The sequence below is a fragment of the Dermacentor silvarum genome, unplaced genomic scaffold (assembly GCF_013339745.2).
Source record: "Dermacentor silvarum isolate Dsil-2018 unplaced genomic scaffold, BIME_Dsil_1.4 Seq441, whole genome shotgun sequence".
NCBI lineage: Eukaryota > Metazoa > Arthropoda > Arachnida > Ixodida > Ixodidae > Dermacentor > Dermacentor silvarum.
This window is the reverse complement of record NW_023606240.1, coordinates 25,491-43,497: the sequence shown is the minus strand read 5'-3', so window position 1 is coordinate 43,497 and position 18,007 is coordinate 25,491. Positions and strand designations below refer to the sequence as shown.

Genomic DNA, 18,007 nt, shown 5'->3' with positions numbered 1-18,007 from the left:
TTTTTTTTACGGTCCCGTGAAAAACGTAACAGCGGGGTTCTACTGTACTTGCTTTGAGCTAGTTCTTTAATGAAACGTATGCACTTCAGGATGTTGTATGCATGATCTCAAAGAATGTATGCACTGTTCGCTTCACTTTGCAGAGTGCTTGTAGCCTCTGCCTCACCGGGGTGCGAGCCATTGATGATGATAGTTTTCAACATGCTGTCTGTATGGTGTATGCTTGATTCCAAAGAATGTATGCACTGTTTGCTTCACTTTGCTGAGTGCCTGGAGCCTCCGTCTTACGAGGCTATGGGGCATTGCATAGTTTGCTTGCTTACGGGGTATGAGCCATTGCTGATGATAGTTTTCTGTCGACAGAAGGAAAAAACATGCCGGCATCCAAGCCATTAACAGGTTCGCTATAAAAGAAAAAGCAGGGCCAGCGACATACGCGATGCTCAAGCTCCGGCATGGGAGAATGCAGGGAAGTAATTTTGCTTGCGGAGGCTAGACGGAGCGCGTGAATGGAGAGTGTATGTTGGCAGTGACGCTCACCTCCAGAAATCATGGGTTCGCGGAACTGAAATATTTTTATCTTGGCTATTAATGAACCAATTTTAAAAATTCTTGCAGTAGAACGTTTCCCTAGAGGACACGTAACAATTTCCAGCATACATGTATAACAGAAATTTGCTAAGTGGCTTGGTGAGGGCCCTTTACCAGCCCTGGAGCTTTGCCAAGATTGCTTAAATGGTATATAAAATCTACTACCCATTCAAAACCATTTCAGTCTAACTTAAATGTCACTACAGTTTGTCTTCAAGCAACAGTCCAGGCAGAGAGGATTCTCGCACCCCAATGGAAAGCTGTATACCAGAAGCTTAGTGCTCACTGATTTAGCAAGCACTTTTACACACATGTCCACAAGCCAAGCCAAGAGAATTCACAAAACACTTTAATTTTCTTTGCCTATGAGTCAGAGTATGCAGTTTTAGTTCAAATGCTGCTTGCCCAGAACATTGTCTTCACTCTGTGAGAGTGACGTTCCAGGTTGTTTCAGGCAGTAAAATGGGCTCACAGTGCTTGTGAAAAAAAAAAGAAAGATGACTTCATTTCTTGCGCATACACGCACGAGAAGAAAACAAAAAAGTGACAGTCCTTTTACTCAATGCCCTGTACATATAAGCAGTGTAAAAAGTTGATAAATTAGAATGCTACCCACCCTTTCCCCAAAAATGTAACCAAGGACTCCACTGCCCTGCCAACAACAAAAAAAGGGGAGGGGTTATGGAGGAGGACAAAGGGGTCGGTGACCAGCGGGAGTGAAGAGGACACGTCTTGCAGTGGTGGCCATTGTGGTGGTGGTGGTCTATCTGTACAGCAGTGTAAGCACCACGGAGAGGTCAGAGTTCTTCGCGCATGTGCACCTTCTTGAGCTCCTCTATCCTCCTGACAAAGTCCGTCTTCTCGACACAACCTTCGCACCGCTCGTCCCAGTCGTTGAGGATCTTCTTGAGGTCCTTGACCTTGAGCTTCTTTAGGTCCACTGTCTTCAAATCGATAACCTTTGCTGTAGAGGGAAAAAAAAAACAAATGTTTTGAATCAGTACACTAGTCTTTCCTACATGAGTGCAAATGAAAACAAACCCTAACAAACAACACACTATACATTACAATTTCACGACCAAGCAAAGTGCTTAAAAGGATACGACATCTCTTCGACTATTTTAATTTATGTTGCAATTCATGACGAAGGTCCTCAACCTCTATACCCTAGAAAAAATAGTGAGTGCCCTCAATAAGTTATAACTTTTCTACCGCCAGTTTCAGTATTGTTCACCAGAAGGATACTGTGTTGCGACATGATGCAGTATGTGCTCACGTGGAAGCAGGACAATGCAAGGTTTTGACATTTGCTTCAGCTTGCTCAGTCACCTCATATGCTGCTAATTGGTGAGAGGGCCGATGCAGCAGCATAGCGGGTGACCAGGCAAGCCGGTGCAAGTGTGAAAACAAAACATTGCAATAACCTGCTCAAAAAGAAAGGAAGCTTTCAAAATATTGTGTTGGTACCCGTTCAAGAAAAGCATGAGCCTGCATGAGCTGGAAAAATAAGTCATGCAGACAGTGTGTTGACATGCCCCTTCTATAAAAGTTAAAATCTACTGTCAAAATAAATTTATTTTTATTGCAGATGTTTGTAGGCAACCCCAGACTCAGAAGAAGGGTCTTTAAACCGAGCTTGTTAGTACACACTGTATTTATTTCATTATAAGGCGAGGGCACCGTCGGGGGACTTGAGAAAAAGAACTTGGGTATGCACAATAACAAAGTGATATATAAAAGCCGTTGGATTATTAAAGCACGGAGACGATTACTCAAAGTACCGAATAATCAGAGTAGGTGATATACAATTTTGCCTTTTGGTGTGGCTTCACAGCAACGTGCTGCCGTGAAAAATTGCAAGAGGCAAATTTTTGGCACTTTAGCACCTCCTCCTTCGCAGTCCCCCTGGTCGCCCTCCCCTCGGGCGGCGCATAGCGTTGAGAAGCGTGCACTAACTGCCTCGACTGCCTGCACGATTTTCCGGCAGCCGCATTGTAACTGGTACTTCGTCTCGTGCAGCTACACTATAATCAGTATGCGATTATAGTGTAGTTCTATAGGAGGGTAAACACTAATCATAAAAGACCGCATTATAGCCGGTTCTGCACTATAAGCAGTTGCATTATAAGTGATCTGAACCATACTTTTATAGCTTCCGCAGTACAGTCGACGACCGATAATTCGGACTTCACGAGGAACGTAAATAAGTCCGAACTATCTAATGTCCGAAAAACCAAATGTGCCCAAAAAAAGATAACTTTATTTATTTTAATGCCCCTGTGCAAGGAAAAAGTGGTCGATTCGTTGCTGCACACACTTCCGCTTACGTGCAACCAAGTACGCCTATATTTCTGCCGGTTTTCGGTTGTCGCTGTATGCTGCTGCAAGGACTGCAAAGGCTCAAGTTAGATCAGCATGGCACATCATCATCCGAGTTAGAGTCGCTGTTTGACGGTGGGAGAACTTGCTCAATTATTTCGGCACACAACATCACGCTGTCGACGTCTGCAAAGTCTTCAAATGTAACGGCGGCAGGAATCGGCACACCGCTGCCTAGCAGGTCATCAATGATGTCCGCATTTGAGCTCGTTGTAGTAGGCGGCAGTTCAGGCTCTTCAGTTGCGGAGTCGGGGTCATTTGGACTGGGACTCAAGACTCATTCGTAGTCAGACTGCGAGGGGACCGCTGGTGCCATTTGGCATGGCCTGTCGATAACTTCCCAAGAAAGACTTCTTGGAGCCAGCAGAGCCGTAGAATAAAGGCAGAGCGCTGTCTGGAACGCCAACTAAACAAACAGAATGGCGAGAGTGAGCGGGCCATGCGCTGGGATACCGGAATAGGATGTGACGATCGCCATGTTGATGCGACCTCACAATTCAGGCAAAGCCGCCATGATCTGCATTTGTAATTTATTGTGAGGCGTAGTGGTGTGACCGAGACGGGGCCTCAGCGATTACCGTTTTAAGTGTAATCTCCGAGGCCATACTTGATGTCTCGTATCTCTGGGGCCATACTTCATGTCTCATCGAGGTTGCCAGAAAAGATAATGGCGGCAGAATCCGCGTACGCTACAGTCACGGATGGAGTCCGGATAATCAAATGTAGAGCTGGCGGCTGTCCGAAATATTGGGCTGGGCGTCTTTACACATTACGTTTGTCGCAAGCCGCGAAGCTTTCCGAATTACCGAGCATGTCCGAATTATTGGTGCCCGATTTATCGGTCGGCGACTGTACTGCCTGCTGTGTATGAAATGGCGCACAACTTTCAATGCTTCTACAGTTCTTATGGCACTCAGCGAGAGTTGCCTAGAATCAGGTGCATCTCCCATTACAACTTAAGAGGGATAGCAAGGAACTGCCCCAAGTAATGATCATGGCATTATTTAGGTCTACTGCAATACAAGCCCTATATCCCAAGGACCTGCGACTTCATTGAGTCAACCTGACCTGCTCTGTGTGTGCAGCTGTGTTCCCTTGCCACCCGTTTTGTTTCTGTGACTGAGCACTGATTATCTGTTCTATATATTGCATGTGACATCAATAAACCTACCCATTCTACATCATCCAAGGGCACATGAATTACCAACCTGCATTCAACTGAGAATCTGCACTACCACCTTCTCTCTCAACATTAGACCTATGCTGTTTCTTTGCATCTCTAGCTGCACGGCTCATAAGATTCCTTTTAGTTTCTTTGCAGGCTTCAAGCTTTGTTTCCATAAATCAGTACTGGCAGAATATTTTAATTATATGCACTTCCCTTCAAAAATATCAGCAAGCCACCATATAGAGCTGAAACTACTGGAAAGATGCGCTTTAATCCAGTTTGTTTTTCAGCTAACTTTCGTCAGATCAGGGTCAGTATTCCTACACGATCACTTCTGGGGATATGACCGCTTTACAGGATGTCTGCATCAGATGAGTCAAAGTTTACAGCCAATGATGCTCCTTTCGTGGTGCCAAGCACACTTGGCACAATGCCAGGAATGATGTCACCTGCTGACACTGACCTGTTTCGATGCCAAGTCAAACAAAATCTTGCAAATGTGATGAGAGAGAGAAACTTTAATGGATAAAATTAAATTTTAGGTCCCGTGGTTGGGGCCCCTAGTCCAGGGCTTCACTGGCACGAGCGGCTCGCTGGGCTTGGTCCAGAAGAGCCAGTTGGCTGTCCTGGTCCTCGTCCGCAAGCCGCACCTCCCACTGCCTGTTAAAATCTTGTGTTTTTAATAGTGTGGAGTTTATATGTGTCGGTCTGTTTGGGCAAAAGTGATAATAATAGTGTACCTGGATTTTCTTTTACTGTTTCGTGGCTCAGATAAAACCTAGCTATAAACACTTTTCACAACGCTAGAGAAGAAATTGAGATGACCCAAGTGTTACACACACTAAGTGGCCTCTTCAGGTGTTTTGTGCGCAATTGTGCACGCCAAGATTCAGCATCAAAAGATAGAACACTAATGAAAATATTATTTAAGATGTGTTGGAAACATACTGAACCACTTATGATTTGACTTGCCCTGCAAGTTTGAATAGTGTGCGTTTAGGAGTCCAGTAAAAAAAAAATGACTTGGAAGCGAGAGTTCAGGCATTAATTGCAGTTCTCGGTATCAGTATATGATGTGGCAGGTTCCCTTCATTGTTTTTCACAATGACTTGCATCTAGCATAGATTCCGTGTCGCTGGATGGCTGTATTCGAAAAAAGAAAAAATGGCAACACTAAATTTCAGAATCATTAACGACTGAGCCAGTTGGTGCATCATGTCACTGTCATACTGTCACTGCAGATAGACGTCTGCAGATGGTGTCTGTCCTGTCCACATCGTTTCCTAGCGCCCTTATTCTGCTCAAGGACACAACATATACTAAATTTTCAACAGACCGGATTAACTGGCACACGAAGGGGATAAGTTCACAGGGATGCGAAAGTGGTAAGCAAGAGAGGAACTGAACACGAGCTGGACACTCACGGTACTTGAGGTCGCAGATCTGGGCATCCTTGGCCAGCAGCTTCTCGCACACCTTCAGAAGGGGCATGCCCCAGCTGAACGGCTTAGACATCTCACCCACGATCCGTGTAGCCGACTCCTCCAGGCCACCAACGTAGTAACACTGTAAAAAAAATTATTTTATATATACATATTGTTACGTAAAACGGCACAAGGCGGGACTATTTACACTGTATTTACAGTATAAGAGAGACACAGTAGCCAAGATGGTGGACAGCCACCAGCACCAGAGAGAACCGTCTTCTTCGTCGTCTGCCCCAGGATGAATGTCTCTCGCGTAGCATTACCCCCGGCGGTGCAAGCGCCGTCTCGGCGCTCTTCACACATTGTCGTTAGGAGGAAGGCGGTAGGCTTTCAGTCTGCTAACGTGAACTATGTCACTGGGAGCGATCGCCGGCGATAAAGTCGGAGAGACGGGAACAATCTCGTAGGTAACGTCCGTGACCTGGCGGACGATTCGGTAAGGACCCGTGCATCGAGATAGCAACTTTTCGGATAAGCCAACACGGCGGAATGGACACCACAGGAGAACTAAGGCACCGGGTGAGAAGCGAACGTCGCGATGCCGGCTGTCATAGAGGCGCTTCTGGGTCGCTTGCGAGGCCAACAGCCTAGAGCGGGCGATCTGACGAGCGTGATCGGCACGAGCGATGGCATCACGTGCATATTCGCTAGGCGGCGCGGCAGCAGCCGGTAGTATGGTGTCCATCGGTAACGTTGGTTCACGGCCAAAGAGCATATAAAAGGGTGAATAACCAGCGGTATCGTGACGCGAGGAATTGTATGCGAAAGTCACGTAAGGTAACGCCAGGTCCCAGTCACGGTGGTCAGATGAAACATACATTGAGAGCATGTCCGTGAGGGTGCGATTTAGTCTCTCGGTGAGGCCATTTGTTTGGGGATGGTAGGCAGTGGTCAACTTGTGCTGCGTTGAGGAGGAGCGCAAGAGATCGTCGATTACTCGTGATAAGAATGCGCGGCCTCGATCTGTGAGCAATTGGCTAGGGGCGCCATGGTGCAGAATAACATCGTGGAGCAAGAAATCGGCAACGTCTGTAGCAGTGCTGGTGGGGAGCGCACGAGTGATTGCATACCTGGTCGCATAATCGATAGCAACGGCGACCCACTTGTTGCCGGATCGTGACTCAGGAAAAGGACCGAGAAGGTCCAAACCAACCCGGAAGAATGGTTCGGTCGGAATGGAGAGCGGCTGAAGCAGTCCAGCCGAGGGCGCGGCAGGACGTTTCCGACGTTGGCATTTGTCGCAGGAGGTCCCGTAACGTCGAACAGACCGGGCGAGACCGCGCCAAAAGAAGCGGCGCCGGACACGATCGTACGTGCGGGACACACCAAGGTGACCAGCAGTTGGTTCGTCGTGAAGCTCACGCAGTACCGTTGAACGCAGCTGTTTAGGCACAACGAGAAGCAGCTCAGGGCCATCTGATTGGAAGTTACGACGGTAAAGTGTGCCATTCACGAGGGCGAACATGCGCAGTGAGGCGTCGTTAGGTGCGGATTCCAGCCGATCAATGAGCGATCGCAAAGCATCATCACGGCGTTGTTCGTCACCAATCTGGAGAAACTGAGACATAGACATAACGCAGGGGTTAGGTTCGATGTCCGGTCCCTCTGGTTGGTCAACAGGGTAGCGGGACAAGCAGTCCGCGTCCAAATGGAGGCGGCCAGACTTGTAGGTAACTGAGTAAGAGTACTCCTGGAGGCGCAGCGCCCAACGACCAAGTCGTCCAGTAGGGTCCTTCAGTGAAGAAAGCCAACAGAGAGCGTGATGATCGGTGACAACACGGAAAGGGCGGCCATACAAGTAAGGACGGAATTTCGAAACCGCCCAGACAAGGGCAAGACATTCCCGTTCCGTAATAGAGTAATTGCGTTCAGATTTCGATAGGAGACGACTTGCGTACGCAATAACACGGTCAACGCCTTGTTGGTTTTGGGCTAAAACTGCACCGATGCCGTGACCACTAGCATCTGTGCGCACTTCCGTGGGAGCAGCTGGGTCAAAATGGGCAAGAATAGGTGGAGTCGTCAGGGCGGCGATGAGCTCAGAGAAGGCGTCAGCTTGTAGAGGACCCCAACAAAACGGGACGTCTTGTTTGAGTAGGTCAGTGAGTGGACGTGCGAGCGCCACAAAGTTTTTCACAAAACGGCGAAAGTAGGAACAAAGCCCCACGAAGCTACGAACGTCATGGACAGACCGTGGAACGGGGAAGTTCGTGACAGCGCGTATCTTTGCTGGGTCCGGTCGGACACCGGAAGCGTCAACGAGGTGGCCCAGGACAGTAATTTGACGAAGGGCGAAGTGGCACTTCGAGGAATTTAGCTGGAGGCCAGCTCGTCGGAAGATTGCTAGAATGGTCGAAAGCCGCTCAAGGTGTGTTGCGAAAGTGGGGGAGAAAATTATCACGTCGTCCAGGTAACATAAACACGTCGACCATTTAAATCCTTGAAGCAGTGTGTCCATCATTCTCTCAAACGTGGCTGGTGCGTTGCAGAGACCGAACGGCATGACCTTGAATTGGTAAAGGCCGTCAGGGGTCACGAAGGCGGTCTTCTCGCGATCCAGGTCGTCTACAGCAATTTGCCAGTAGCCAGATCGAAGGTCCAGGGATGAAAAGAAGGTGGCACCATGGAGGCAGTCGAGGGCGTCGTCAATTCGTGGAAGAGGGTACACGTCCTTCTTGGTGATTTTGTTGAGGTGCCGATAATCAATGCAGAAACGCCAGGAACCGTCTTTCTTCTTTACTAATACGACAGGAGAGGCCCAAGGACTAGAAGATGGTTCGATGATGTCCTTCGCAAGCATTTTAGCCACTTCTTTTTGAATCACTTCGCGCTCTGATGCGGACACACGGTAAGGTCGACGGCGAATGGGCAAAGAGTCGCCAGTGTTGATACGGTGGGCGACAATCTTAGTCTGGCTCAGGGGTCGATCACGAATGTCGAAAATGTCATTGTATGAGGCCAAAACCCGGCAAAGAGCGTCGGCCTGGTCAGGCGAAAGGTCTGATCCAATCATGTTGCGAAAAATGCTGTCGTCGGAACTTGGTGACGGGGAAACTGCAGCTTCCGCAGGTGCAGTTATGGCGACAACCTCGACGTCATAGTCTGTTATCGCGGTGAGGTGGGCAAGCGACATCTTCTGGGGCAACACTTGGGGGGTCAGACCAAAGTTTAGTAGCGGGAGGAACACACAGTTATCAACTAACGTGGCGATGGTATGTGGCGCAGTAATATTGCGCGTCAGGCGGACGTCTGTAATCGGAGAGACGATATAGTCGCCGTCAGGAACGGGAGGGGTCGATGACAAACACACGTACGTGACGGCTCGCGGCGGTAGGCGAACAAAATCGGTGGGGCTTAAGCGGCTGACGGGCGTATTGCAGGCATCTGATACAAGAGGAAGATCGAGGCAGAGCGTTTCAGAAGAACAATCAATTAAGGCCGAGTGTGCCGAAAGGAAGTCAAGGCCAAGGATAAGGTCATGGGGGCAGTGAGCAAGGACGGCAAAAAGGACAACAGTGTGACGACCGGCAATGCTGACACGGGCGGTGCACATTCCGATCACTTGAACAGCACCACCATCGGCAACACGTATTGTCTGTGTCGTAGACGGCGTCATAATCTTCTGCAGGCGGCGGCGTAAAGGGGCGCTCATAATAGACAAGTGTGCGCCAGTGTCGATGAGGGCGGTCACAGGAACATTGTCGACTTTGACTTCAAGAAGGCTATGGTGAGTGGGGAGCGTCAGTAGAGGATTTGCAGTGGACGATGGCATTGCAGCTTCACCTCCATAAGCTGCACTATCTAGTTTTCCTGCGGCGATCGTCCAGAGAAGGACGGCGAGGAAAAGCGGCGAGGCTGCGGAGAGCGGGATTGGCGGCGTTGCGGCGACGGGGCGCGGGAGAAGCGGCGAACAGGAGCAGTGGCGTCAGATGGAAGAGGCTCGTGGGAGGACGACGAGTAGTAAGTAGGGGAACCAGCGGCTGGACGTCTGAAAGGAGTAGGGTACATGGAGGTCTGGCGAGATACGTAGGTCCAACGGCGACGGCAATAACGAGCAATGTGCCCGACCTGATGGCAGGAGAAGCAGATGGGCTGATCGTCGGGCGTTCTCCATTCTGCAGGATTGCGGAAGGAGCCGGGAGATGTGTAGGAGCGTCGAGTGGGTCCAGAGGATGAAGGCCGAGCGTCAGGACGAGTCAGTGGGCACGCTGATGGAAGGCCAAGATTAGCAAACTCCTGCCTGATGACAGCTTGGATGAGGGACACCGATGGCTGCGATGGGTCACTGGCGTGGGTTGTAAACACGGGGGGTTGAATAGGTGCAGGACAGGCGGCTTCAATCTCGCGACGAACAATGCGAGTAACGTGGTCACAGGTGGGCGGCAGGCGAACGGCATCACACGATGAAGTTGCAGCCGTATTGGGCAGCCGGGTGAATTTCTGGGTAATACGGCGGCTCTTCGCGTGTTCAAACCGCCGGCACTCTTTGATGATTCTGTCGACGGTATCAACGTTGGTATAGACGAGCAGGTTAAAAGCATCGTCGGCGATACCTTTGAGCACATGAGAAACCCTCTCGGACTCAGACATGTGCTCGTCAACCTGGCGGCAAAGAGCAATAACGTCCTGAATGTACGAGACGTATGACTCGGAGGATGTTTGTGCACGAGTTGCAAGTTCATTCCGCGCAGCAAGCTGCCGACCAGTGCTGTCACCGAAAAGGTCACGGATCTTCTCTTTGAAAGAGTCCCAGCTGGTAATTTCCGCCTCGTGCGTCTCGAACCACACCCGCGGTGGGCCATCGAGGTAAAAAAGCACGTTGGCGAGCATAAGGGTCGGGTCCCACCTGTAGCCGGCGCTGATCCGTTCGTAAAGGTTGAGCCATTTGTCGACGTCAACCCCATCCTGGCCGGAAAATATGCCAGGATCACGAGCAGCAGGCAGAACGATGTAGGTCGGAGCGACGGGAGGGGCAGGGGGTGAAGACGATGTGCCCGCACCGACTGACATGGTCGCAAGCGTGATGAGGCGGCCGTTGCGAAGCTCCGTGATCGAAACAGGGAACTACCCAGCACTTCCACCAAAAAGATGTTACGTAAAACGGCACAAGGCGGGACTATTTACACTGTATTTACAGTATAAGAGAGACACAGTAGCCAAGATGGTGGACAGCCACCAGCACCAGAGAGAACCGTCTTCTTCGTCGTCTGCCCCAGGATGAATGTCTCTCGCGTAGCAATATATATATAGACACACACGCACAACTGATAGAGAGAAAAAGAAAGCAAAGAGCAGATTGGCAACCACCACCAGAAGAGGCACAATCCCTGCCTACTCCTCCGAAAGGAGGAATATATAATGATGTTATAGGAAGGATTTTGCAGGGGGCTGGCTATCCAGTACCGTTTGGTGTTCTTTGAAGAATTACCAGGTAGATCAACATGCTTGTGCAAAGCAAGCAGTGTTTGCAACGAGCCTGTGAGTAACGACGAGAACAAGACGATGGCAACAGTATAACAACGTTACAAACACGCTTCCATTTGTGACAAAGGGAAAGAGAGTGGTGTAAATCTGGCCGAATAGAACTAAGCAAGCGCACACGGAAGTCGCCTCAAAAAGCTATTTGCCATTGGTACAAGAGAACCACTTGGAATCAGTTAGTGCAAGACAGGGGTAACTGGAGATCCCAGGCAGAGGCCTTCGTCCTGCAGTGGACATAAATATAGGCTGATGATGATGACAAGAGAAACGCGGGTGCAATCGTGGCTTAATGTTCAGAGCATCGCGCTATTGTGCTCGGTGCCAGAGGTTTGATCCCTCCATTACATACTTGAAATTTCTATTCATAAAGTGAGGCGATACAGGCTACCTACCGCAAAGAACCAAAGAATGCTTCACATTAAAAAAAAAAGAAAGAAGCAAGATGACAGATCATAAAGACTAGTTCGACACATGAAGCTTGGAAAACTGGTGCTAGCATTCTTATTGCAATAACTTGCAGCCTAGATATTGAAAATATTGTAGCTGAGTGGAAACTGATAAAGCTCCAAACTTTTGTGTAGTTACTCAGCAGGGATATATGGCACGCGTGATTGATGGAGCCTCATGTCCCAACACAACACGATGTCCTTGAGATGACATGGTGCAGGGTTCCATAAATATTCTGGCCAGCTGGGACCTTTACCTTGGTGTATGCATAAGTATTTTTGCACTCCGCCCCAATTAGAATGTGCATGTGGCGTTAGAGAATCGAACACGTGACCTCGTATTCAGTAGTAGAATGTCACAGCCAGTGAAACACGACAGTGGCTCACAAACATGGGTAGGTAGAATAAGTGGATACCCCTTCACCAATATTTTTGAAGGCTATGGCACTTCACTCACGTTCCTACTCGCGCCCACTCATACTCCAACACTCGCTCACATTCATAGTCACTTCCATTGACACTCACCTGCACTCACTCACAAACATACTAACAGTCACTGAGGTTAAGACTTAAAATCCCACTTAAATCATTATGGCTGACTTTCATTTTCCCTAGCATCAGCCAGCACTCCCTCATATTCACACTCCTGTCCAAGCACTGCCCTTCACACAGGCACCCATCGTCACTCACTAATGCTCTATTTCCCTCCTGTAAAATGTGCACAGGTCAGTGTACTAGTGAGTATGGTGACCTATGGTCAGATATATGCACCACACCTAAGCAAATTTTCCAATGTTTAAAAGCCGCACAACCCTCAAGACTATGTGTTGGCATGGAAATACAACCAATGTGGGCCAGTTTCATGACTGCAAAGTCAGAAATTTGCTTCAGGTTAAAACTTGAGCTGGAAAATCTCTGGAATGTTTCAGGATTGCTGAAAGGAAGTGACCCATTCAATGTGTAAATGTGCGACCTGCGACTCTCCTAGGCATGCCAACTTGTCTTTGGCATCATCATCAGCCTATATTTATGTCCACTGCAATCTCCAATTACACCTGTCTGCCTTTGGCAAGTGCAGCCTAAATCTGCTGCCACAGCCTCATCAAGTAAGCTAGCACAACTTATCATTTTGTTATGTTTTACAGCAGTAGCCATCGTGAGATCAATCTTCCAGTCATTTCTACGTCCACTGGTGTCTGCCACTGGAATCCCAGAGCACTTTGCAACAATTGATAAAGTAACGGTGTCGCACATGGATTCAAACTCCGTACCCAAAGATTGTAAGTCAGACTTCACCTTTCGGCCACTCTGCCGATGCTGAGACATAATCCCTAGGGCCCTTTGTTTTCTGGTAAAACCTGATCATTCCCGATTTCTGCACCCAAAGCAAAATTTTGAACAGCTTGTTGCTTATTTAGTAGCTGCATTTGTACATATAGATTAATTTCGCATTGCATCGAATTTCCCACATTTTGCGGACATGTAAATGGCAGTAATGAACTGGGAAGCAAATTAACAAAGCTCATGTTGCTCTGCATTGCGAACTGTAGCTGCGGCGTTGCGAGGGCATTTAAGAAAACTATGTTGCGTTCAAAGAAAGTTGGCCGATTCATCTGGTTGGTATTCCATTACTTTTGTTGCAGGAGCGTATACTGGGAACCTCTAAATCAGGACGACAACATACAAGGACGAAATGCCCGACATGTCTAGGATAGATATAGAAATGCTCGAAATGCATGTGATTATGTATGCTTACAAGAACTTGTAAGATAAAGAAAAGCATCCCACCTGCAAAGCATGCCTGTGTGCATTACTCTTTGTACTTTTTTTCCTTTGTTAAAAAGTGCAGAGAACTAAGTAAAAAAGGTATCGCTAAACCCCATCACTGTTTTTCTTAATTAGGTTTCTTTTATATGTATTCATAATGCCTGAAAATTAGAATTTCTATAGATGAGTTCATCACAGGATTTGGGAGCAAAACTTTTTGCCATTACATATCCCTGTAAGCGATTTTGCTTCTTTAAATAGAATGCGTCCAAAAGGAGACACTTCGCTGTGCTTTTTGTAAGAGCTACAGAAAAATTCAGAACTTCGGGCAGCAAGACAACAAAGCCCTTGATTTTTCCTTTTTATAAATAGCACCTCGTTTCTACCCCCCCCCCCCCCGATTATCAATATATACAGAACCTGAAAGCGAAGAACCCTAAGAATACTGTGTCTGGACTGTGCCTGGCTCTAGAGTGCTTATTTACAATGATTGGCAGACATCAAGCCCTGCAAGTTATTCTAATGCAGTGCCAAAATGAAAGAATATAAATGAAGGTAATGGCAAGAACCAGGAGGACAGGTAAGAAGAGCCCCCTCCGTCCCTTCACCATCAGGGAGTGCCAGCAATACACACACGAAGACTTGAACTAGAGGTGCCATTGACGAAAGCTTTCTCCTTCTCGAAAGAAGGTTGCTCACACACTTCTGTAAATACTTACTCTAACCAATACTTCAGAAAACAGCACACGACCTGCTGCATGTAACATTGCATTGGCTACTGTATGACTGCATCGAATTTCATGCAAAGCTTCAACATTTTTTAACAATGCACTGGCTGTGCAAGAATTAATCTGCAATATTAGGGAAAAAACATGGCACCGATGCCCAAGATGCAAAGCTGTTGGTTAACCGAGATAAATCTGCTGGCCTCATCACAAAAGCAAATGCAAAATGCCATTGACGTGCACCTCAGCCTTTCGGGTGAAACTGCGACACTTTTGTGATCAGAATGACTATTTCCAGCAACACTGCTGATTTCGCCTGCTTCTGGACCATGTCTGTGTAAACTTGCTCGAAGTAAGTACTGAAATTAAATTAAATTATGGGGTTTTACGTGCCAAACCACAATCTGATTATGAGGCACAAGGTAGTGGGGGGCTCCGAAAATTTGGACCACCCGGGGTTCTTTAACGTGCACCTAAATCTAAGTACACGGATGTTTTTGCATTTCGCTCCCATCGAAATATGGCCGCCGCAGTAGCGCACCCAGGATCTCTGCCAGGGGGGGGGGGGGGGGGGTTGACAGTTTGCCAATACTATCTAAACAGCACTAATTTTGATTTCTTCACAGGAAATTGTAAAAAAAATTCGCTTTTTGCAAGTGTGCAGACGATTGCGCGTCTTACATCTTAATTGCAGTACTCAAATGCGTAAGGAAAGAAAATGGGTTAAAGAAAAGGGGGGGGGGGGTTAGGTCGGCCTCAGGGGGGAGTTACAACCCCCGAATCCCCCCCCCCGTCGGTGCGCCACTGGGCCGCCGTGGCCGGGATTCGATCTCGCGACCTCAACGTCACTGAAGTCCAGTCCCCAGAAGGCTGGGAGCAAGTTTGCGTGATGCTGCATTTACTTAAAAACTCTGAACTCCACGTTCAAGAAATTAAAGCACACGTAGCTAAAACAGCTCGCAAAGTGAATAGTGACAGTGTGCTGAGTGGCATTCTTGATAAATAAAATCTCATGACATTTCAGCAGTGCTGCATTTTGAATGTGCTATACAAAACTGATGGCAGTGTATTATATCAGAAAGAAAGGAGGCGGGGAGTCAAATGATGCTGGGGCTTTCTAAAAGCATGAGGACTGAGCAGTCTCCTATATAGAGTGAGCATGTAGCATCTGATCTAACCAGGAAAAGAAGTTGAGAGTATCCGTAAGGTGAGAAAAGCATGCTCAGTGTACTGTTCCTGGAGTTTGTCTCCACAGTCAACCTTCAATGAAGCGAGTTTCTCTTTAAAACGTTTCTAGGTTGTTTGCCCTGAACAAAAGTTTTCAAGGCAGGCAGATTTGAGAAAATGGGGCACATCCCGGTGATGTAATTGAGGATTCGACAAAACACTTCTTAGACAAATGCATTGTTCGTAAAACAGATTCCTGCACAATGCATTCATGCTGATGTGTTGGGGTCTGTACAGCTTGTGAACCTCATTGCAAGTTTTTTTTGACGTTAAAAGGCAGGCTTTACTAACAATTGTCAGAATACACCTTTGATGCAAAATGTAATAGAAGCTAACTACCGCAAACACATTCACACTAGAGAACAAAGTCATGGCTCACAAAGCGCTGCTCTGGTCCCTTGACGTCTTTGCAGAGCTCCATAAAGCCCGCTGTGATGGAGTCCTCATTGGTCCTCTCCTCGACTTCCAGCCTCCCGTGCAGCTTCTTGAGAACACCCACACACACTACACAAAGAAAAACAATGCAATCAGCAGGTTCCACGGAACACGTCTAGAATACTAGGTCACTGCATCAATCAGATATAAATTGAGCATAAACACTAGTTGTTTATGCTCAAGTGTACATCAAAATTTGCAGGCAGTATATTTTTGCTCAGACATAACACAAGTTTGCCTTACGGTTGAGCCTTGGCATATCATTACCAGTGTAGCATCTGTGTAAATCAGCCCTCGATTATCTGGTACAAAGAACAATTGTCATGCCTAAACAGTTACCTTTCCCAAATGCTAGATTGAGTCCATGATTGATGGGTAGGCACTGCCTTTCCCTTGAGCACGTACAGATAAGTTTTACGAATTTTTTCTTTCCAGCCACTATGCGAAATTTCAGTTGACAGTTTGCATTTGCGTTGTGTTCATTCCTTCTGTAGTCACTTGATTTCAAACACAAGAATGAAAGAGCATGATCAGCCTAAGAATAAGAACTATGTTCACCTTCTGCTTGGTTCTAATGTTTCCTCTAACACACTACCGTATATCTGGCATGCTTCAGACAGGCCAAGACGTGATTGCGCAACAGACCGCTGACAAAGACACTCCAAAACGGCAAGCAACATTGCAGCAGACAGGAGTGAAGAGAACTACATAAGGAATGACTCGGTACCTGTTGCTCCTGGTGTGTCCCCTTTTTTTTTTTTTTTTGCATTGTGAATGAATTCTCCCAAGCTAGCTCATTTGAGCACTGCAGATAACGTCTAGAACTCTGTGATGGAGATTACCAAGGTATTTTAACTTGTACCGAACAGCTTCCAGGCCTCAAGATTAGAACTAATATCGGATACACCTTGTCAATTCCAAAGTTATTAACCTGCTTTTCTTTCTCTTTATTCATTCCGCATTTCATGCCCTCCCGTAGTACACAGACGCACAACGAGGCGCATTCCAACAACTAACGCCAAACAAAGTGCATGCCATTGTTATCTTTCTGATGGCACATCATTGCGCAATAACTTAGTGTAACCACTGCTACGCCATGACGTTCCTTGTAATTGCATACTGTAATGAATTCTCTTTACAGGGAACATACGGGAAACAAGTGCGATTTCGCGCTTGCAAAGCGAGCTTTAATAGTGACAAGAAAATTAAGACATCTAGAGAACAGTACGTTGCCACGAAACCGGACCTGCCCTAGTCATTTGGCAATTACGTGGTCAGTGATCCCATATACAGCGCGCCAGCATCGGAGAAACTGTCCATACGCTTTGTGCTCACTGTGCGCTGTTTGGCACCCAAAGGAACAGAACACACATTTTGTTCTCGCAGAGATGAAGCGATCGTGAGAGGCGCCGATCGCGCAAGCGACGGTATCGCACATTCACGACTTACCCTCGCATTCGCCTTCTTTCAGCGATTTCCCCGAGACGAGAAGTAACGAGGCTTGCAGACACACCATGAGGAACAGCAAGAGCGCTGGCACTTCAGCGCTGAATCGCATCTTGTTGGCTGTCTCCTGCGACCACGCCGACACGACCCTCTTGACGCCGGCGGAGTGACGACGACGACGACGACACTTGTACAACGAATACGACTCGACGAATAGCCCACGCGCGAGTATTAACCAAGCCAACTATAAGCGACGTGTCTCACACGCGATGGTCAAGACAGTGGGGGCCGAAACAAATCTCCCCAATCCAACTTCTTTGAATGAAAATCCGACACGTCTTCGCCAAAATTCGAAAGCGCCACCTACTGTGGGCTGGAATCGGCGGTATGGACATCTGGCTTCACGCGATTGGTCCGTTCTTGTGACGTAATTGAAACGTGCACGATGGGTTGTACGTAGACATGTACGATATGTGTACGATCGCACGAATTGCAAAAATATGCAAGGATGTAAGGTCTAAAGTTTTAGTTACGACTATCTCCGTAAAAGCGCTAGTCTACAAGCAAAATAAACAAATAAAATTTATTTATTGTACCATAAAAATACTACTACTCAATTTTATCTTCTTTTTTACACACAAAAACTGTCTTATAGCACGTAACATAACTTTTTAAATATAAAAGTGACATTGCAAAACTACGTTTTCGAAAAAAATGCAGTCATGTTTAAAAAAAATAAGCGAAGCTTCAATTTCTTTATTAATAGCTTTTCTGACGTTTAAAATTAATTTTATGTTCTGTCACGTTTGCTATTTGATTAGCCTACTCGGTGCCGCTTCGAGCGGATCTTTGAAT

General features: G+C 47.3%; 1 protein-coding gene across 1 annotated transcript; it reads right to left on the bottom strand.

The window, feature by feature from the left end:
- Window positions 1-918: 918 nt before the first annotated feature.
- Window positions 919-17,489, bottom strand: LOC119435091 (mesencephalic astrocyte-derived neurotrophic factor homolog). The gene is made up of 4 exons (XM_037702047.2): window positions 17,156-17,489; window positions 15,651-15,775; window positions 5,563-5,704; window positions 919-1,555 (listed from the first exon to the last, which is right to left on the bottom strand). Exons 1-4 carry the CDS (start codon window positions 17,262-17,264, stop codon window positions 1,389-1,391), a joined length of 543 nt encoding a protein of 180 aa, XP_037557975.1. The 5' UTR covers window positions 17,265-17,489; the 3' UTR covers window positions 919-1,388.
- Window positions 17,490-18,007: the final 518 nt, after the last annotated feature.